This window comes from Galleria mellonella, unplaced genomic scaffold (assembly GCF_026898425.1).
Source record: "Galleria mellonella isolate WM207_F2 unplaced genomic scaffold, CSIRO_AGI_GalMel_v1 utg718, whole genome shotgun sequence".
Lineage (NCBI taxonomy): Eukaryota > Metazoa > Arthropoda > Insecta > Lepidoptera > Pyralidae > Galleria > Galleria mellonella.
Window position 1 is genome coordinate 318150 of NW_026442143.1, and position 14977 is coordinate 333126.

The window sequence follows — 14977 nt, forward strand, 5'->3', positions numbered from 1 at the left end:
AGCATATACAGATAGCGCAGGCAGAGATTACCATCCCATTTTCATCCATCAAAAAAAATCCATACAAGTACGGGGGAATAAGGACTGTTAGTAATGTAGTAATGAGATGTAACAAATACATTACTAGGAATATATTCTATCAGGCCAACATCCATGCAGTTCTCCCTGGAATCTATTGTGGGTATTACTTGTTAAATTTGTCAGGATGGGCTAACTGACCTGCGTTCATCCTCACCTATTTACCTTTCATTGATGAGCCGTCAGTGTATAGCGTGATGGGGTTATCATTCCATAATCATCCATCTTAAAAATACATGGAAGGGATACATTAAGATATACTTAGTACATTAAATTTAAAAAAATATTTTTTTATACAACTTAGAATGGCAAACAAGCTGACTGGCCGCCTGATAGAAAGTGGTGACCGTCGCCTATAGACCTGAGCAATACCATGGATATAACAGAGTATACTGTTTCGCCCATGACACCCCCAATACGTTATTATTCCTAAGGACTATTATGCCTCTGTACCCTGTAAATTCATTGTCATATCTCACCCTTCAAACCGAAACACAGCCATGCAACCACAACTGTTTCACGGTTGAAACACGAATGAGAAAGAGGCAAACGACTTTTGTATAAAGTCTCTTGTTCATAGTGTCGTGTTATAGTATGTTGTTAACTAATTACTATTACTTGGCCATGCACAGTTCTTTTAAATTATAAATTAAGTACCAAATATATTTCATATCTATTAATAGGTATCAACACTAATAGCTTCTTGGAAATAAATTAGGTACGCTTTATCTTTAGATAAGCACTAAGTTAAATCATATTTGTGGCCATATCTTTAGAATAGTTATTCATAAGTCCGTTGAAAACAGCTCATTAACGATAACATATTATAAAAAAAAAGTAATAAATCGAGTCTATACAAGTGCAAAGATTTTAAGGTGAAATTGAAATAATATTTATCCTCAGTTTTTCTAAGGAATTTTTTTAATAGGTGAAAATGGCATGATAACCTAGCTTGCGCTATCGGTATACACTGGCGGGGTACCAGTGACAGGTGATAGGTAAGGATGAAAAGGCAAGTCAGTCAGTCCATCGTGAAGAATTCAACGATAAATTAGTTACGATAGTTTCCAGGGGGGACCACGTGGAGGTCCACCTGACTTTTACTCGTGTTTCTTTACGAAAAATATTTAGCTTATCTGGAGAACACTATCTTTAATGGAAGAAAATTAAGTTTATTTTAATACCTTATAGGTGGCTAACAAACAAACAATCCGTCTAACGGTAAACGTTCACTGTAATCTATGGGCAATTACAACATTAAGGGTGTCAAATGCGCGTTGCTGACTCTGAAGAATAAGTACTCTTTTGTAAGAACACTATACTGTATATACTCTATTATTATTTCAATTTTAATCTATAGATTCTTTGAGAGCACTGAAAAGTAAATCTTAACTGTGTTACTCATCCAAGGAAAGATCGCATAAGCTTTTACTGATTGCTTTCAAAATCTGATTATGTCTATTAATATCATTATGTAGGTATATTATTATCAATACTCCTACCTTGAAATCAACATGCATTAAAAACATAAAAGGTGATAATTAGTAATTATAACTTTCCGAAAACCGACAGCTTATTTGCCACGTTATATTACTGGGGTGATAATAAGTAATAAAAAATAAACCATTTCCATTTAATATAAAATGTATTACAATATTATAATAATACTACGATCACTCCTTATATGCTATCTATAATACTATGTCTTAATATTTACTATTACAATATTACGTATTATAAATAATTGGAAAATAATTATAAAAAGAAAAATATGATTTTAAACAATTTCAAACTTTTACACTATTTATAAATTTTTATTATTATATTACTGTCAAAAATTTGCAAAAAGAAAAATGAAAGAAAAATTACGATAAAAATAAAAAGTTTTTTGTATTAAGTTGATACTTAATTAATAATAATAACTTATTACATAATATTTTTGTATAAAATATGTACTCCTAGGCGGTAAAAGGTTCACCTTATATGAATTATTATAGGATTTGCTTCATATAATCCGTCGAGTTCAATAGGTCTCTCGTGTCGAAGGCGTAATACAAATAGGACTAGTCTATTTACATCGACGGGTTATACAAAGCAATTTCTATTATGATTCGTATACAGCGCGGTTTTTAACCTCCCTTATCTCTACATTTTGCCACGCATAACAAAATTCAACATGGCACCGCTGCGAGTTTACCGCCAACACTTGAAATAATTTGGTTTAGTAAAATTAACATATTTCCCTTCATTGGAGAATTTGAACATAATAATGGAATGGTAAACTATACGCTAGCTAGGCACCAGTGAGGGATGCTCGGTGGGGATGAAAGCAGGTCATTCGGTCCATTTAATCACAGTAGTTTCCACTGGATCCACTGATCCCACTGGAGTGTTGGTTGGAAATTTATAACGACATACAAAATTTTTAGTGTTGGTAATATAATCATCCTTTGGGATCTGGATTCGGTACAGTTATATTACTAAGGTACGAAGCTTTAACTATCGTAGTATTAAACAAATCAGCTACTTAATATAATAATATATTTACAAATTTATGTTATATTTTAGTAATTTTTTTTAGTATATTATTTGGTCATTTATCAAAAACTTTGACTGGATAATTATTATAATAGTTAAATATTTTTTGCATACTCAAACAGGGATAAACTAGAATCAAATTCAAATGCTGTAGCTGCCATTTATATTTAATTAGCGATCCACTTCGACTTATCTAATGACAGTGAAGGCCGTATAAGAATTCGTAGCGTGGTTTAGAATAGTGTTGTTATTCTAATGACCGTAGCGCGATGCTAATTCGTGTTTTAGTACTTCATTAATATATGCCATTAAATTTAAAAGACTGTTTGATGGTTTCTGTAAGAACACAACGCATTCGCATACGCATATAACAATTTATAAAATGTGATATTATAAGAAAAAAATCTATAAGTATAATATTTATTCTTGAGCGATACCTATTTAGTTTAATATTTAATTAATTAGATGTAGTTCGTACTTTGTAAATGAACGGAATATTTTGTGTTACTTATTACTTTATTAGATACTTTTCTATAATCAAGACAAGAACATCTAAGAGATAATACTTCGCAAATTTGAAATAAAAAAAAGAAATATACAAATAAGAAATATGAAAGTGAATATTTGTATCGATACATATGTTTCTGTAAGTAATATTGTAATATTTATATTGCAGTAGTTTTTGCTTTTTTTTTTATATATACACAAAGTCATGCGATGCTTTATTCACACTGGCTGTAATGTGACTATACACACTATATTATTAAACGAAATTTTATATACACATACAATTACAGGTATATTTACGACAGTTAAGTGTAATATTTATAATTATAAGCACATGGTTTAAATCTATTTTACTATGCACTAAATAAATGTTATTTATATATTTATAAAAAGTGAACTATTGTACTAATTACAACAAACATGAGACCAATAGTGGTCTTCGGAGAGTTATTACAGCGATCACCTTCGCAGATGTCACAAGATATTATGGCCGCGTCTTCGTTGCCAATTTCCTGTTTACAACGTTGTTCAGGTTCAGCTTGGTCAGATGCGTACGCGCAACCACGGATTACATCTCTTTCGCCGTTCACTGCAATGGTTATTATTGGTTATTATCTGTTAATACAATATCCTAACAGATTTTTTTACTTGTACCTTCAACGGTTTAATTATCTAGCTCCCGGCTAACTCTCAAAAATCTATATAATTGGTACTCACCTTCAAAGACTGTAGAAAAGCAACGGGGCTCATTAATATCATTTTCATTTTTGTAGTTTAATAGACTTTTTCTTGAATATGAACGAACTCTCCTGACCAAAACGTTCTCATTCTGGAACAAAGTATACTTAAAAAATTAAAATAAAAATAAAAACGTCTTTCCTTTGAGAGTTCAATCTATTTTTAATAGTCAATAGACATGTGACATAAATTGTATTTTGTGATAAAATGTATATAATAAAGTAGAGATTAATAAAAAAGAAGTTAGGCTTTAGTGATGTTTTAAAAGGGACGCTGCTAGCCATCTCTCGACCCTTAAGTTCCCTTATGCGCGTTTTAACACACCACCCAGGGAAAAGGAAGGGGTGGCCCATTCATTGCCGGGACAACACAGCAGTATTAGTATAGATTAATATTAATATGTAAAAACTCACAGTAGCAGTCGTTGTGGATTCGGGTGTAGTAGTAGTCGTTGTTATGGGTTCGGCTGTAGTAGTAGTCGTTGTTGTGGGTTCGGCTGTAGTAGTAGTCGTTGTTGTGGGTTCGGGTGTAGTAGTAGTCGTTGTTGTGGGTTCGGGTGTAGTAGTAGTAGTCGTTGTTGTGGGTTCGGCTGTAGTAGTAGTCGTTGTTGTGGGTTCGGCTGTAGTAGTAGTCGTTGTTGTGGGTTCGGGTGTAGTAGTAGTCGTTGTTGTGGGTTCGGGTGTAGTAGTAGTAGTCGTTGTTGTGGGTTCTGGTGTAGTAGTAGTCGTTGTTGTGGGTTCTGGTGTAGTAGTAGTCGTTGTTGTGGATTCGGGTGTAGTAGTAGTCGTTGTTGTGGGTTCGGGTGTAGTAGTAGTAGTCGTTGTTGTGGGTTCTGGTGTAGTAGTAGTCGTTGTTGTGGGTTCTGGTGTAGTAGTAGTCGTTGTTGTGGGTTCGGGTGTAGTAGTAGTCGTTGTTGTGGGTTCGGGTGTAGTAGTAGTCGTTGTTGTGGGTTCGGGTGTAGTAGTAGTCGTTGTTGTGGGTTCGGGTGTAGTAGTAGTAGTCGTTGTTGTGGGTTCGGCTGTAGTAGTAGTCGTTGTTGTGGGTTCGGCTGTAGTAGTAGTCGTTGTTGTGGGTTCTGGTGTAGTAGTAGTCGTTGTTGTGGGTTCGGGTGTAGTAGTAGTAGTCGTTGTTGTGGGTTCTGGTGTAGTAGTAGTCGTTGTTGTGGGTTCTGGTGTAGTAGTAGTCGTTGTTGTGGATTCGGGTGTAGTAGTAGTCGTTGTTGTGGGTTCGGGTGTAGTAGTAGTTGATGTAGATACAGTTGTAGTTTTAGGTGAACACGTCTCTATGTCGTCATCTGTCACCTCCGTACACCCTTGACAAACGTAGCACTCCAGGGCATGCGCTGTGAACATTTTACAACAATTAATAAAAATACATTACTTTCTAACTTGTTTGAAATTCTTCAGAAGATAAAGCATAACAATAATTTGAGAATGATAGAAGACAGGGCAGACTGCCTTTATATCCTGTCTAGATATTCTTTTTTTTATGCAACTTAGAATGGCAAACAAGCTGACGACCCACCTGATGGAAACCGTCGCTGATAGACATGAGCAGTACCATGGACATAACAGAGTATGCTGAAAAAGCGACATCTATACCAAGAAAAGGTTCTTTATTCATTAGATTTTTTTCGTCGGCTGCGTTATGCAATTCATCATCATCATATTATCTCAGCCGTTATGCGTCTTCTGCTGAACATAGGCCTCCTCCATGAACTGCCATAGAGAATCGTCCTGAGCTACCCGCATCCATTGACTCCCTGCAATGTATTTGAAGTCGTCCATCAAAGTGGGGGGTGGTTCTACACTGCATTTGCCCATACGAGGTCGAAACTCAAGAACCATTCTTCAATCAATTAAGCAATTATATCTCAATATTTATACCGATTATGTAATTCCTTTTTCTTTTCCAATGAGGTTTATTTCTATGCTGGACTATAGATGACGTTTTTCTATGTGAAGCAAGCGATTTTGTGTTTTATGTGTGTGTGTATGTGTATGTGTGTGTTTATGTGTGTGTATATGTATGTGTGTGTGAGCTAAAAGCTCTCTCTACCTGTGTTTTATCGTGTTCCTAATTTTGGTCATTTCAGTGGTAATTTTGGTACCACCAAAGATAGCACACGAAATAAAAAATATTATGCACTTATTTTTAGAATTGCAATAAGAATATACGAGTACGTTACTAAGAGTCAAGCAAAGGAGAGTATAGACAAAATTTGTTTAATTAATTTTCATGTTCACAGAAAAAAATAAAAACTTGTTTGATGGTGTATACCTCTAATAAACTTTATAATCTTTGAGGTTTGTTAGTGGTATACTCCACATCCTTTATATTTTTGGCATTTTGATATCACTAATAGACAACTTTATCTACATGCTTATCTAAAGTATAATAATAACTAAATGGATGAACTAATTTCAAAGCGATTGAACGTTTAAAAGCTTGTTTAATTTGGTTTTTCAGAGAATACAGACACAACTTATAACACAGATTATTTTATTTAGATTGATCATCTACTATTTAAGAGATAAATAGATGGAAAATGTCAAATATGATTTAAAAATCCGTCGTTTCACAGGTTGCTTTGGTTAATTGAATTTTGACACATATTTTCTTAATTAAAAGAAAGCGCACTATTTTGCAGTGTTGCAATAATTGGATTAAAAAATACCCAGATTAGGTAGATACCTATTTTAGTTTGAATTGTGAACGGTTTTTTTAATGATATAATATAAATATACACATGTATAAAACGAAAAACGAAAATATATTTTTGTTTATTTTTAGATATAAATCAATGTAATAATAAATGATGAATGTTATAAATCATTATGTATTTGTTTAACTGAATATTCTGATTACTCATTTATTCAATCTATTAAATATATTAAAAAAAATGTATCGTTTTTATTTTTTAACTTAATATTACAAAGTATTGTACATTTATTTCACTATTATCATCATTTTAACCGTTATCTTTCCACTGCTGGACATAAGACTCCTCCATTAAAGTATTCTTTTATACACTGAATAATCATTATATATTTCGGTATCCCGATTCCAGTACACATTGATACCAAAGTTGACTTGTAATGGCGATGAGTATCCTATAATCTTCCGAATCGTGGTATGTACGCCGGTGGGTATCTACATAAGATAAATTATTATGAAAGTGAGTGAAGTGCTTTCGCTTCATTCAAGTTTAAAATTCTCGCATCTTTATACAGGGTAGAAAAGGCTAATTGCTCACAACGAAAACAGCTGATTCAGATGAATGATCTGAATCAAATTATTTTCCCATTGGAAATGCACCACAGCCATAATATTAATGCAAAATATTACGATGTACGCTCCAGGCACGCAATATATCTACACCGCGCGGACTACGGCACTTTTTGTAGGCAATTTTTGTACGCTTGTGGTGTTAACCTTACACAGCTGATTTCACACGTCGCGGTAGGGTAATACGAAGATTGTGTTTTTTTTCCAATATTTCACTATAAAATATTATTATTTCTTTATATAATAACAAAATAGATTACGTGATTTTAACCCTTTCAGAACTGAATTATTTTTTTTCATCCGATGGATTTGGTAAATTCCATGTGTCTAAAGTATAATAAGGAGAGTATAAAAAAAATAAATAAAAAAAAATTTGCTTTACATTTTTCGAGGAAATCTAGTTTTTCTTAATGTGCACAAATGTGGACACCCGTCCTACATAGTAATAAGAATAAAGTATGCGAAGTTGTTCTGAAATGAAATAATATTAATTTTAAAACATTTTTATTACAAAATTATAAATGAATTAACGTAGTTAAATTTTTTCTATGAAATAAAATAAATATTTATTAGTTTTTTGGCATAATCAGTCATTGGTACAAATACATAAACACAGTAAGAACAATAATTAGGAAAAAAAAAACTTTATCTATGTGTGGAAAATCAAGAAGCAATTCTTGTGTTTGGTTAGGTATAAATGAACTTTGCATTTTACACGGGATTTTCCCTTGCATCTCACTATTTTACACCTAGTCCCAGTTCCATCGTCATGTGTAGGGAAATGCCCAACACCGTCACGAGTTATTTCAGCTGCAGGGCGAATCTCTCCTGGCCTTCTTGGTATAATTTGCATCCTTGAGCTACTACTGCTACTTGGTTGACCTCTTTTGGTGGTAGAACATTTATCTTGTAGCACCAAACTGTCAGCCAAGCGACGACGAAAGTAAAATAAGTCCTTGCTTTTTAGGTGTGCCGTTATAAGTCGTTATTTATTTAGTATTCTCGATATGCCTGAAGAACTTCCACATCCGATGCATAAAATATCATACGTAGAGTCAATTTTTTTGATTCTATAAATATTCTGTAATAGCTCATAAGTTGATCTAATAAATTAACGCCACCCATTGCATGATTATAGCGCTTTAAGACCTCAGGTCGCGCAACCTCAATATATCGCTTCTTTTTTTACACCATCTCTTTACTAAGTCCTTGTTACCTATACCAACAAAATTGGAAGCCAAATGGGTAATCTTATTGTCCAACCACTTTACAGCAGTTACATCTCCGTCTCTGCTACATACTTCTTGAAAAAAACCCCTAGGCTTCTTATTTGTTACCTTGTCACTTAAAAACGGTGGTTTAACAAATCTGTTAACACGAGCTGTGCATGCGGCCATAATACCTTTTTGTTTTAGGATTTGTAGTAAATGGTATGATGAAAAATAATTGTCAAAGTAAAGCAGGGACGCCGTCATACAATTCGTTAGGTCCTTCATTGTCATCAAATGCAGGTGGAAAAAACTCCCATCAGTTTTAGTGAATAACATCTGCGCTAATTCTAGCATTAGCTGCTAGATTCAATTTGCTGGACGAATTGAATCTCCATAATAATTATCTTCGTCATCAGATGATAATAATAAGCCAGAAAGATCTCCTTCATCTAATGCTTGTAACGCTGGAGGCGTTACGAGGAGGTTGTAACGATGAAGACATATTGGTGTTTATGCATCTGAAAATATAAGTAAACAATATCATAATTCATTTTTTATATTTATCTTAGAAACATGATTAGAAAAACGTTAAAAATATAAACAAAACATATTTTCTTAAAAAACCGTGAACAATGAGAAAAACTCAGTTAAATCCTAATGGGAACAATTGAGCACAAATATAAAAATCGAGATTACCAATATAAGGTAATAAAAAAATACACAAATATTACGTTACACATGACCCCAATAATATTAGATATTCGTTTATATTTTTTCCAGACGATTTCATGCACTAATTTAATTTTTTTTAAATAAAATATAAAGCTCACCTGTACAGTTCAAATCACGCACGGACACTAGTCGCAACTTGTCGAAAAACGCTAGAATATGCTAAGAAATGGCGTAAGTAGTATTAAATTGAGTAGTTTATTAGTGAACAAATGAATACAACCCATTTTCAATCGGAAAGCTTGAGAGTTTAATATTTATTTTTTAAATTATATTTTATGTCTACAATTGTACACGTCAGTTCTGAAAGGGTTAATTAAAATTGAATTTGAAATTTTCCGTAAAGAATTTCCACTGATTATTATTAATTCAGAATAAATATCTTAATTCACAGTTTCACTTTTTACCAACCTGTCCCTTCTACTATCACTCTGTATAATTGTATGTATGGGCAAGTTTTTAACATTCGATCCTCTCTGGCCCTCCAAAAGGATAATTATATCTATACCAGAGGGAGATTTTGTAAAAAAGTCGTTTGCTTGGGTACCTCTGTCTCACTCATTCGAATCAGTTGTGTTTGCATGGCTGTGTTTCGGTTTTAAGGGTAGGATAAGGCAGTGAATTTATAGGGTACAGAGGAATAACACCTGTGTCTTCAGGAATGGCAACGCATGGGGGGTATCATGGGCTGTTATGTCCATGGTACTGCACAAGTCTACAGGTGATGGTTACCACTTTCCATCAGGTTGGCCGTCAGCTGGTTTGCCATTCTAAGTTGCATAAAAAAATTAACAATATTATATACACGAATAAAGTAAACATAATGAAAGAAGAATAAATATTTTATCATTTTAGGTTAACTCTCCCATTTCATTATAACGTTCGCTTGATATGATAACGTTTGTTGTCATTATCAATGAGTATGTAAGTACCTTTGGTATGAGTAATTACATTTTTATTTCAAGGTTAAAGCAAGGTACAATATATATATAATAATATATAGTATAATAGGTGTAATATTGATTTAAGAAACTTTAGAAATAGTGCAAAAAAAAAATTGATATCATATAATAAAGTATTTACAAGATTGGTGAAACTCAGTAAACGTAATTGCTTCTTTATTATTCGTATTTGCTTCAACTTCTTAATTATTTGAACTTATTAAGTGGCTAAATGTTATTTTGTCATATTTAGGTACGTTAATAATATTTAGTAAAATAATACATAAATATATAACATAAATAAATATTTAGTAAAAGAAAATACGATTGAAAAATTAACAGCCTTGAATATTACTGGCATTATCTTTTATTTTTGATTCACGCAGAGTGAGCAAAATCTCTCCTAAGACTTAAGGGTTCGATACCGCTTGCAAGCATGGGATCATCGACAATTCTCATAGCTCGTCGTTGCACTGAGTCGAAGGGTTCAAGCTGGTATCTAGGTGCTCCCGCCCATAAGTGACAGCAATACTCCATATGGGGCCGGATTTGCGATTTGTAAAGCATTAATCGCTGATCCGGCGTGAAGTAATGCTTCACTCTATTGAGCACACCGAGTTTTTTGGATGCCAGCTTCACCTTATCTTCGAGGTGGCCACGGAACAGTACGTCACTAGAGATGTCGACACCAAGGATCCCAATGCTTTTAGAGATGTTAAGAGATGTGCCTTGGAACTGTGGGGCCACAGCAAATAGGGTTTTCTTAGCGGTGAACGCGCAAACTTGTGTCTTAGAGGGGTTAAATTGGACCAAGTTTTGTCGTCCCCAATCAGAGACTCCAGTTAGTGTTCTCTCGATTTCAGACACAAGCTGTTCACGATTGTTCTCCACGATGGAACGGGAGTTTATCCTAATCAACAACGACTTAAAGAAAATTAAAGATGAATCAAATTAGACAGCTTTGCGGTGACTGATAAAGAAAGCCGACCGGGATAAGGTGACACTGAAAGGGAGTAAGATCCATTTATTTACACTTAGCTGTATGTTTGTATTGTATCTTCCCCTTTCAACTATCACACAAAGATCGATCAGTGTCATCGCCCACGCCCGCGTATAAAAATTTAAACTCCTGTTTAAACCGTATCCTAAGGTTTTTGATTGGCTTTTTACGTGATTTCCTTTGTCTTAAAACCTCAGGCCATTCAAAGTATGACATACTCTTTTACGCTTGATCGCAATCATTGATCATACTCGTATTGTCCCTGTTTTCGTTCAAGACAGTGTGATCACATGTTACTATATTATAAATGACTATTTTGTACATCTATTAATGAAGTGAGTAATAACAGTGAAGTAGTAGTAAAGTGGATCACACTTTCATAATTGTCTCGTGCATATTCTTTAGTTTCGGAGTCCCATGATTGATTATATTATCACATGGTCTATTTTGTTAGTCCACGCCTGGCTCAATGCCTGCATCTTCCCATATATATAATGTCGTATTATATTTTATTTTATCAATCTTTGAGTAAATATTCTACCCAAATTCCGAATATGTTCCATTTCCGAGGCGAAGTCATGCCTTTTCTTATTTTACACATCAACATTTTTATTCAAATCAACTCATTCTCGCTCTATATTTGCAATCTGCCAGCTCTATTACGTACTGTACACATTTCGTTTTAATTTATTCTTTCTTTGACTATACCCATTACTATATTTATAGTCAACTATATATTTATTGATGAATGTATAGTTAATACACCGCCGTTGCTAGCAATATACCTTATTAAGTCGACTTCTCCCTTTAAACTATCTTGGTTGATTTTTGACAAATTCATTACGATTGCTCTACTGACTTGCCTTCATCCTCACCTTTATCACTTCTCATTAGTGTTCTGCTAGCGTATACCGATAGCGCAGGTAGGGTTATTATTTCATTTTCACCCATTAAAAAAAGTGACGAGAAAATGAAATGCGTTTACTCAGTAAATAATAACTACGAGAATGTTACAATAGAATTATATATACCACCTACGATTTTTGGAATGCAAACATTTTATAAATTGTACTACTTGCGCTCGTATTAAAATTGTATATTTTTTAGATTAATTGAAAAAAAAAGTCTAAACTGTTATATCGCTTAAAATTTGCATGAAATATTGCACGACATTTACAGCTGTCTCATGCATATACGCTAATTCTGGGAATCTAAATAAGAGATAGTAACAGAGAATAATATAGAGAGTATATATCTATCTATATTTATTACTTTTAACGCGACAACTGTAGAATGGGTTTGGTGAAATTTGGTATACGGATAGACATATTCTAACTTCGATCATAGGATATATTGTATTCTAATTTACGCGGAAGTTTCGTTACACAGTTAGTGCTATAACTGTGAATCTTTGTCAAGTTGTTTGGATATTTGTTACTCAATCTTGTTCAAACGGCTAAACGGATTCAAATACAATTTGGTATATCGGTAAGTTATATTCTAACTTAATACATAGGGCTTCATATGCTGATACAAGTGGACAAAGCTGCGAAACATAGCTAGTATACACATAAAAATATATAATAAGTATGTTTCACAAAGAACTACTTTATTCATGAATATGAACTCACACACACCGATAAATAACGAGATGTTTTAAAAATACGTACACATGATGCGGAATTGTGACTTTATATTAGTTTAGATTTTTTGCAAAATATTAGCTTAAATCATCACAAAATTAAAAAGGAATCAACATTAAAAAAAACTTATTGATTGTCAAACTAATTGTAGGAATTGTTTTAAAATTGTCGATGTAATCATCTAACATAGCTGTAAAAAGATAAGAACATAGTATTCAAGAATTGAGAGCCTTTATTCGCTAAAATATGGTCAAATTGTAAAACATTTTACTTATGTAACATTTTATTAAGTTCTATAAAAACAGACTATACCGACATTCGATTGGAAAGAAACACTCTCAAGTCGCCATACACTTACGTACACACATACAGTGTAAGGTGACCCTAAATAAATACAGCGACGGTGTCAATTGTATTGCAGGGAGTCACTGGGTGGTTTAAGATAGTTCCATAGAGAGAGAATTCAGTCCAACAATGGAATGGCTTAACTAATGATAAAATAGTTTTTATTGTATCAAACATAGAGACCACTGCACCATTTATTAACTTTCAAACTTGCATTAGCGTTGAATATTTTATGGTTTACAAGAGATGGCAAAGATGATTCTTTTATAAACCATAGACCGTTGCTCCAATTTTTTTATTCTGCATCACAACAATCCAAAGCTTTATCTATATTGATATTTAGTCGGATTACCGATATAGTATACAAATCGAATTTTATAAGTATTCGTATTAAATTTAATACACAATTGTTACGTTCACCTCATATAATTCCACAATATTTTACTTAAATTATTTTTTAATTATTTTCACTTGTATATACTCACTATTTTCATAAATATTAACTAAATTCAGAACTGCAAAAACACACAAAAAGTATTTGACACCCAACATTTTAACTGCTAGAGAAAATACTTCAGTGAAGTATTAATTATTTTAAATAAAATATATATAGTTAAATAATTAAGTTCACGTTGCACGAAACGATACCGGTAAAGCTAATGGTGTGGTGGAGTTTTGATAGTAATTTTATACCGGTCTATTATCTGAACAACAAAGAGATAAAAGGATTGTAATTAAGTCGTCCAGTGGAATTATGTAAGTACCTACCGTCAATACGTCATACACTGACATGTATGATGACCAGAAAATGCAGTATCGCCGAATCACAAACAATTAATTTTTCATTAAATTAATTTAATATTTGTCATCTAATTATTTGTTAGCACCATAGATATAGTAGACAAATGAAATAAATGTCATTATTTCGCATGTTAATTTTTTTTTTTTTTTTTTATGCAACTTAGAGTGGCAAACAAGCTGACGGCCCACCTGATGGAAAGTGGTAACCGTCGCCTATAGACATGAGCAGTACCATGGACATAACAAAGTATACTGTTTCGCTTATGATACTCCCCATACGTTGCCACTCCTGAGGTTGATTCAGGTGTTATTCTTTTGTACCCTGTAAATTCAGTGCCATATCCCGCCCTTCAAACCGAAACGTAGCCATGCAAACACAAATGTTTCACGATAGAAACACGAAAGAGATGGAAATGTCCAAGCAAACGACTTTTTGTTCAAAGTCGCCTCTGGTATAGATGTAATTATCCTTTTGGAGGGCCATCTTTGATGTGTTGAAATTTCACAGACCCGAGTACCTCTTTTCTAAACTTAAATTTACCAGATTACATCACAGTACTAGAGCGTCTCGTTTTCTTCTAGCTTGTCATCCCCATAAAACAGCAGCTTTTAATAGTAGCTTCCCATATCAAGCCACATAATTTTGGAACAATATACCACCTCCCATAAGACTGATCGCCACTAAGTCTAGTTTCAAAATTAATTTAATAAAAATCTTAACTCAAAGGCAAAACTTAGATATTCCAGCAAGTTACCTCTGTGCTCCATTTGTCTGCTAGATAGATTGTCATATCTGTTTGTTTACTGTATAGATAATCTGGTAGTATTATTTTATTGTTACTCTATTCCCTTTGGCCGCAACAGAATATCAGTGCTTTGCTCTTTTGAGGGCGGAGCAATAAACTGAGTTGTGACCATTTTGTATTGTTACGGCACACGCACAAAAGAAAAAAATGTACTTGGCTTTATGTATTTTTTTTAACATTTATGTTATCTCGCTTTTTATGTATATCTATATATATTGTAATTTGTAAGCTGTAAATAAAGTAAATAAATTATCTATCTATCTAACCAGAGAGGATCGAATATTAACAACTTAATTAGAAAATGTAACACAATTTAAAAACGTGATGTTTACTTGAAAAATACTCACGGAAT

General features: G+C 33.2%; 1 protein-coding gene across 1 annotated transcript; it reads right to left on the bottom strand.

The window, feature by feature from the left end:
* Nucleotides 1-1704: 1704 nt before the first annotated feature.
* On the bottom strand, nucleotides 1705-13684 carry LOC113516219 (mucin-2-like). The gene is made up of 4 exons (XM_052900858.1): nucleotides 13504-13684; nucleotides 4275-5203; nucleotides 3841-3952; nucleotides 1705-3712 (listed from the first exon to the last, which is right to left on the bottom strand). Exons 1-4 carry the CDS (start codon nucleotides 13568-13570, stop codon nucleotides 3507-3509), a joined length of 1314 nt encoding a protein of 437 aa, XP_052756818.1. The 5' UTR covers nucleotides 13571-13684; the 3' UTR covers nucleotides 1705-3506.
* Between the last annotated feature and the right edge of the window lie 1293 nt (nucleotides 13685-14977).

Coding starts and splice junctions, on each gene's coding strand:
- LOC113516219 (XM_052900858.1), bottom strand. CDS start 13,570: ATGTTGGGTGTCAAATACTTTTTGTGTGTTTTTGCAGTTCTGAATTTA. Junction 5,204..13,503: donor AGTTAATATTTATGAAAATA/GTGAGTATATAC, acceptor AAATGTTCACAG/CGCATGCCCTGGAGTGCTAC. Junction 3,713..3,840: donor CTTTTCTACAGTCTTTGAAG/GTGAGTACCAAT, acceptor TAACCATTGCAG/TGAACGGCGAAAGAGATGTA.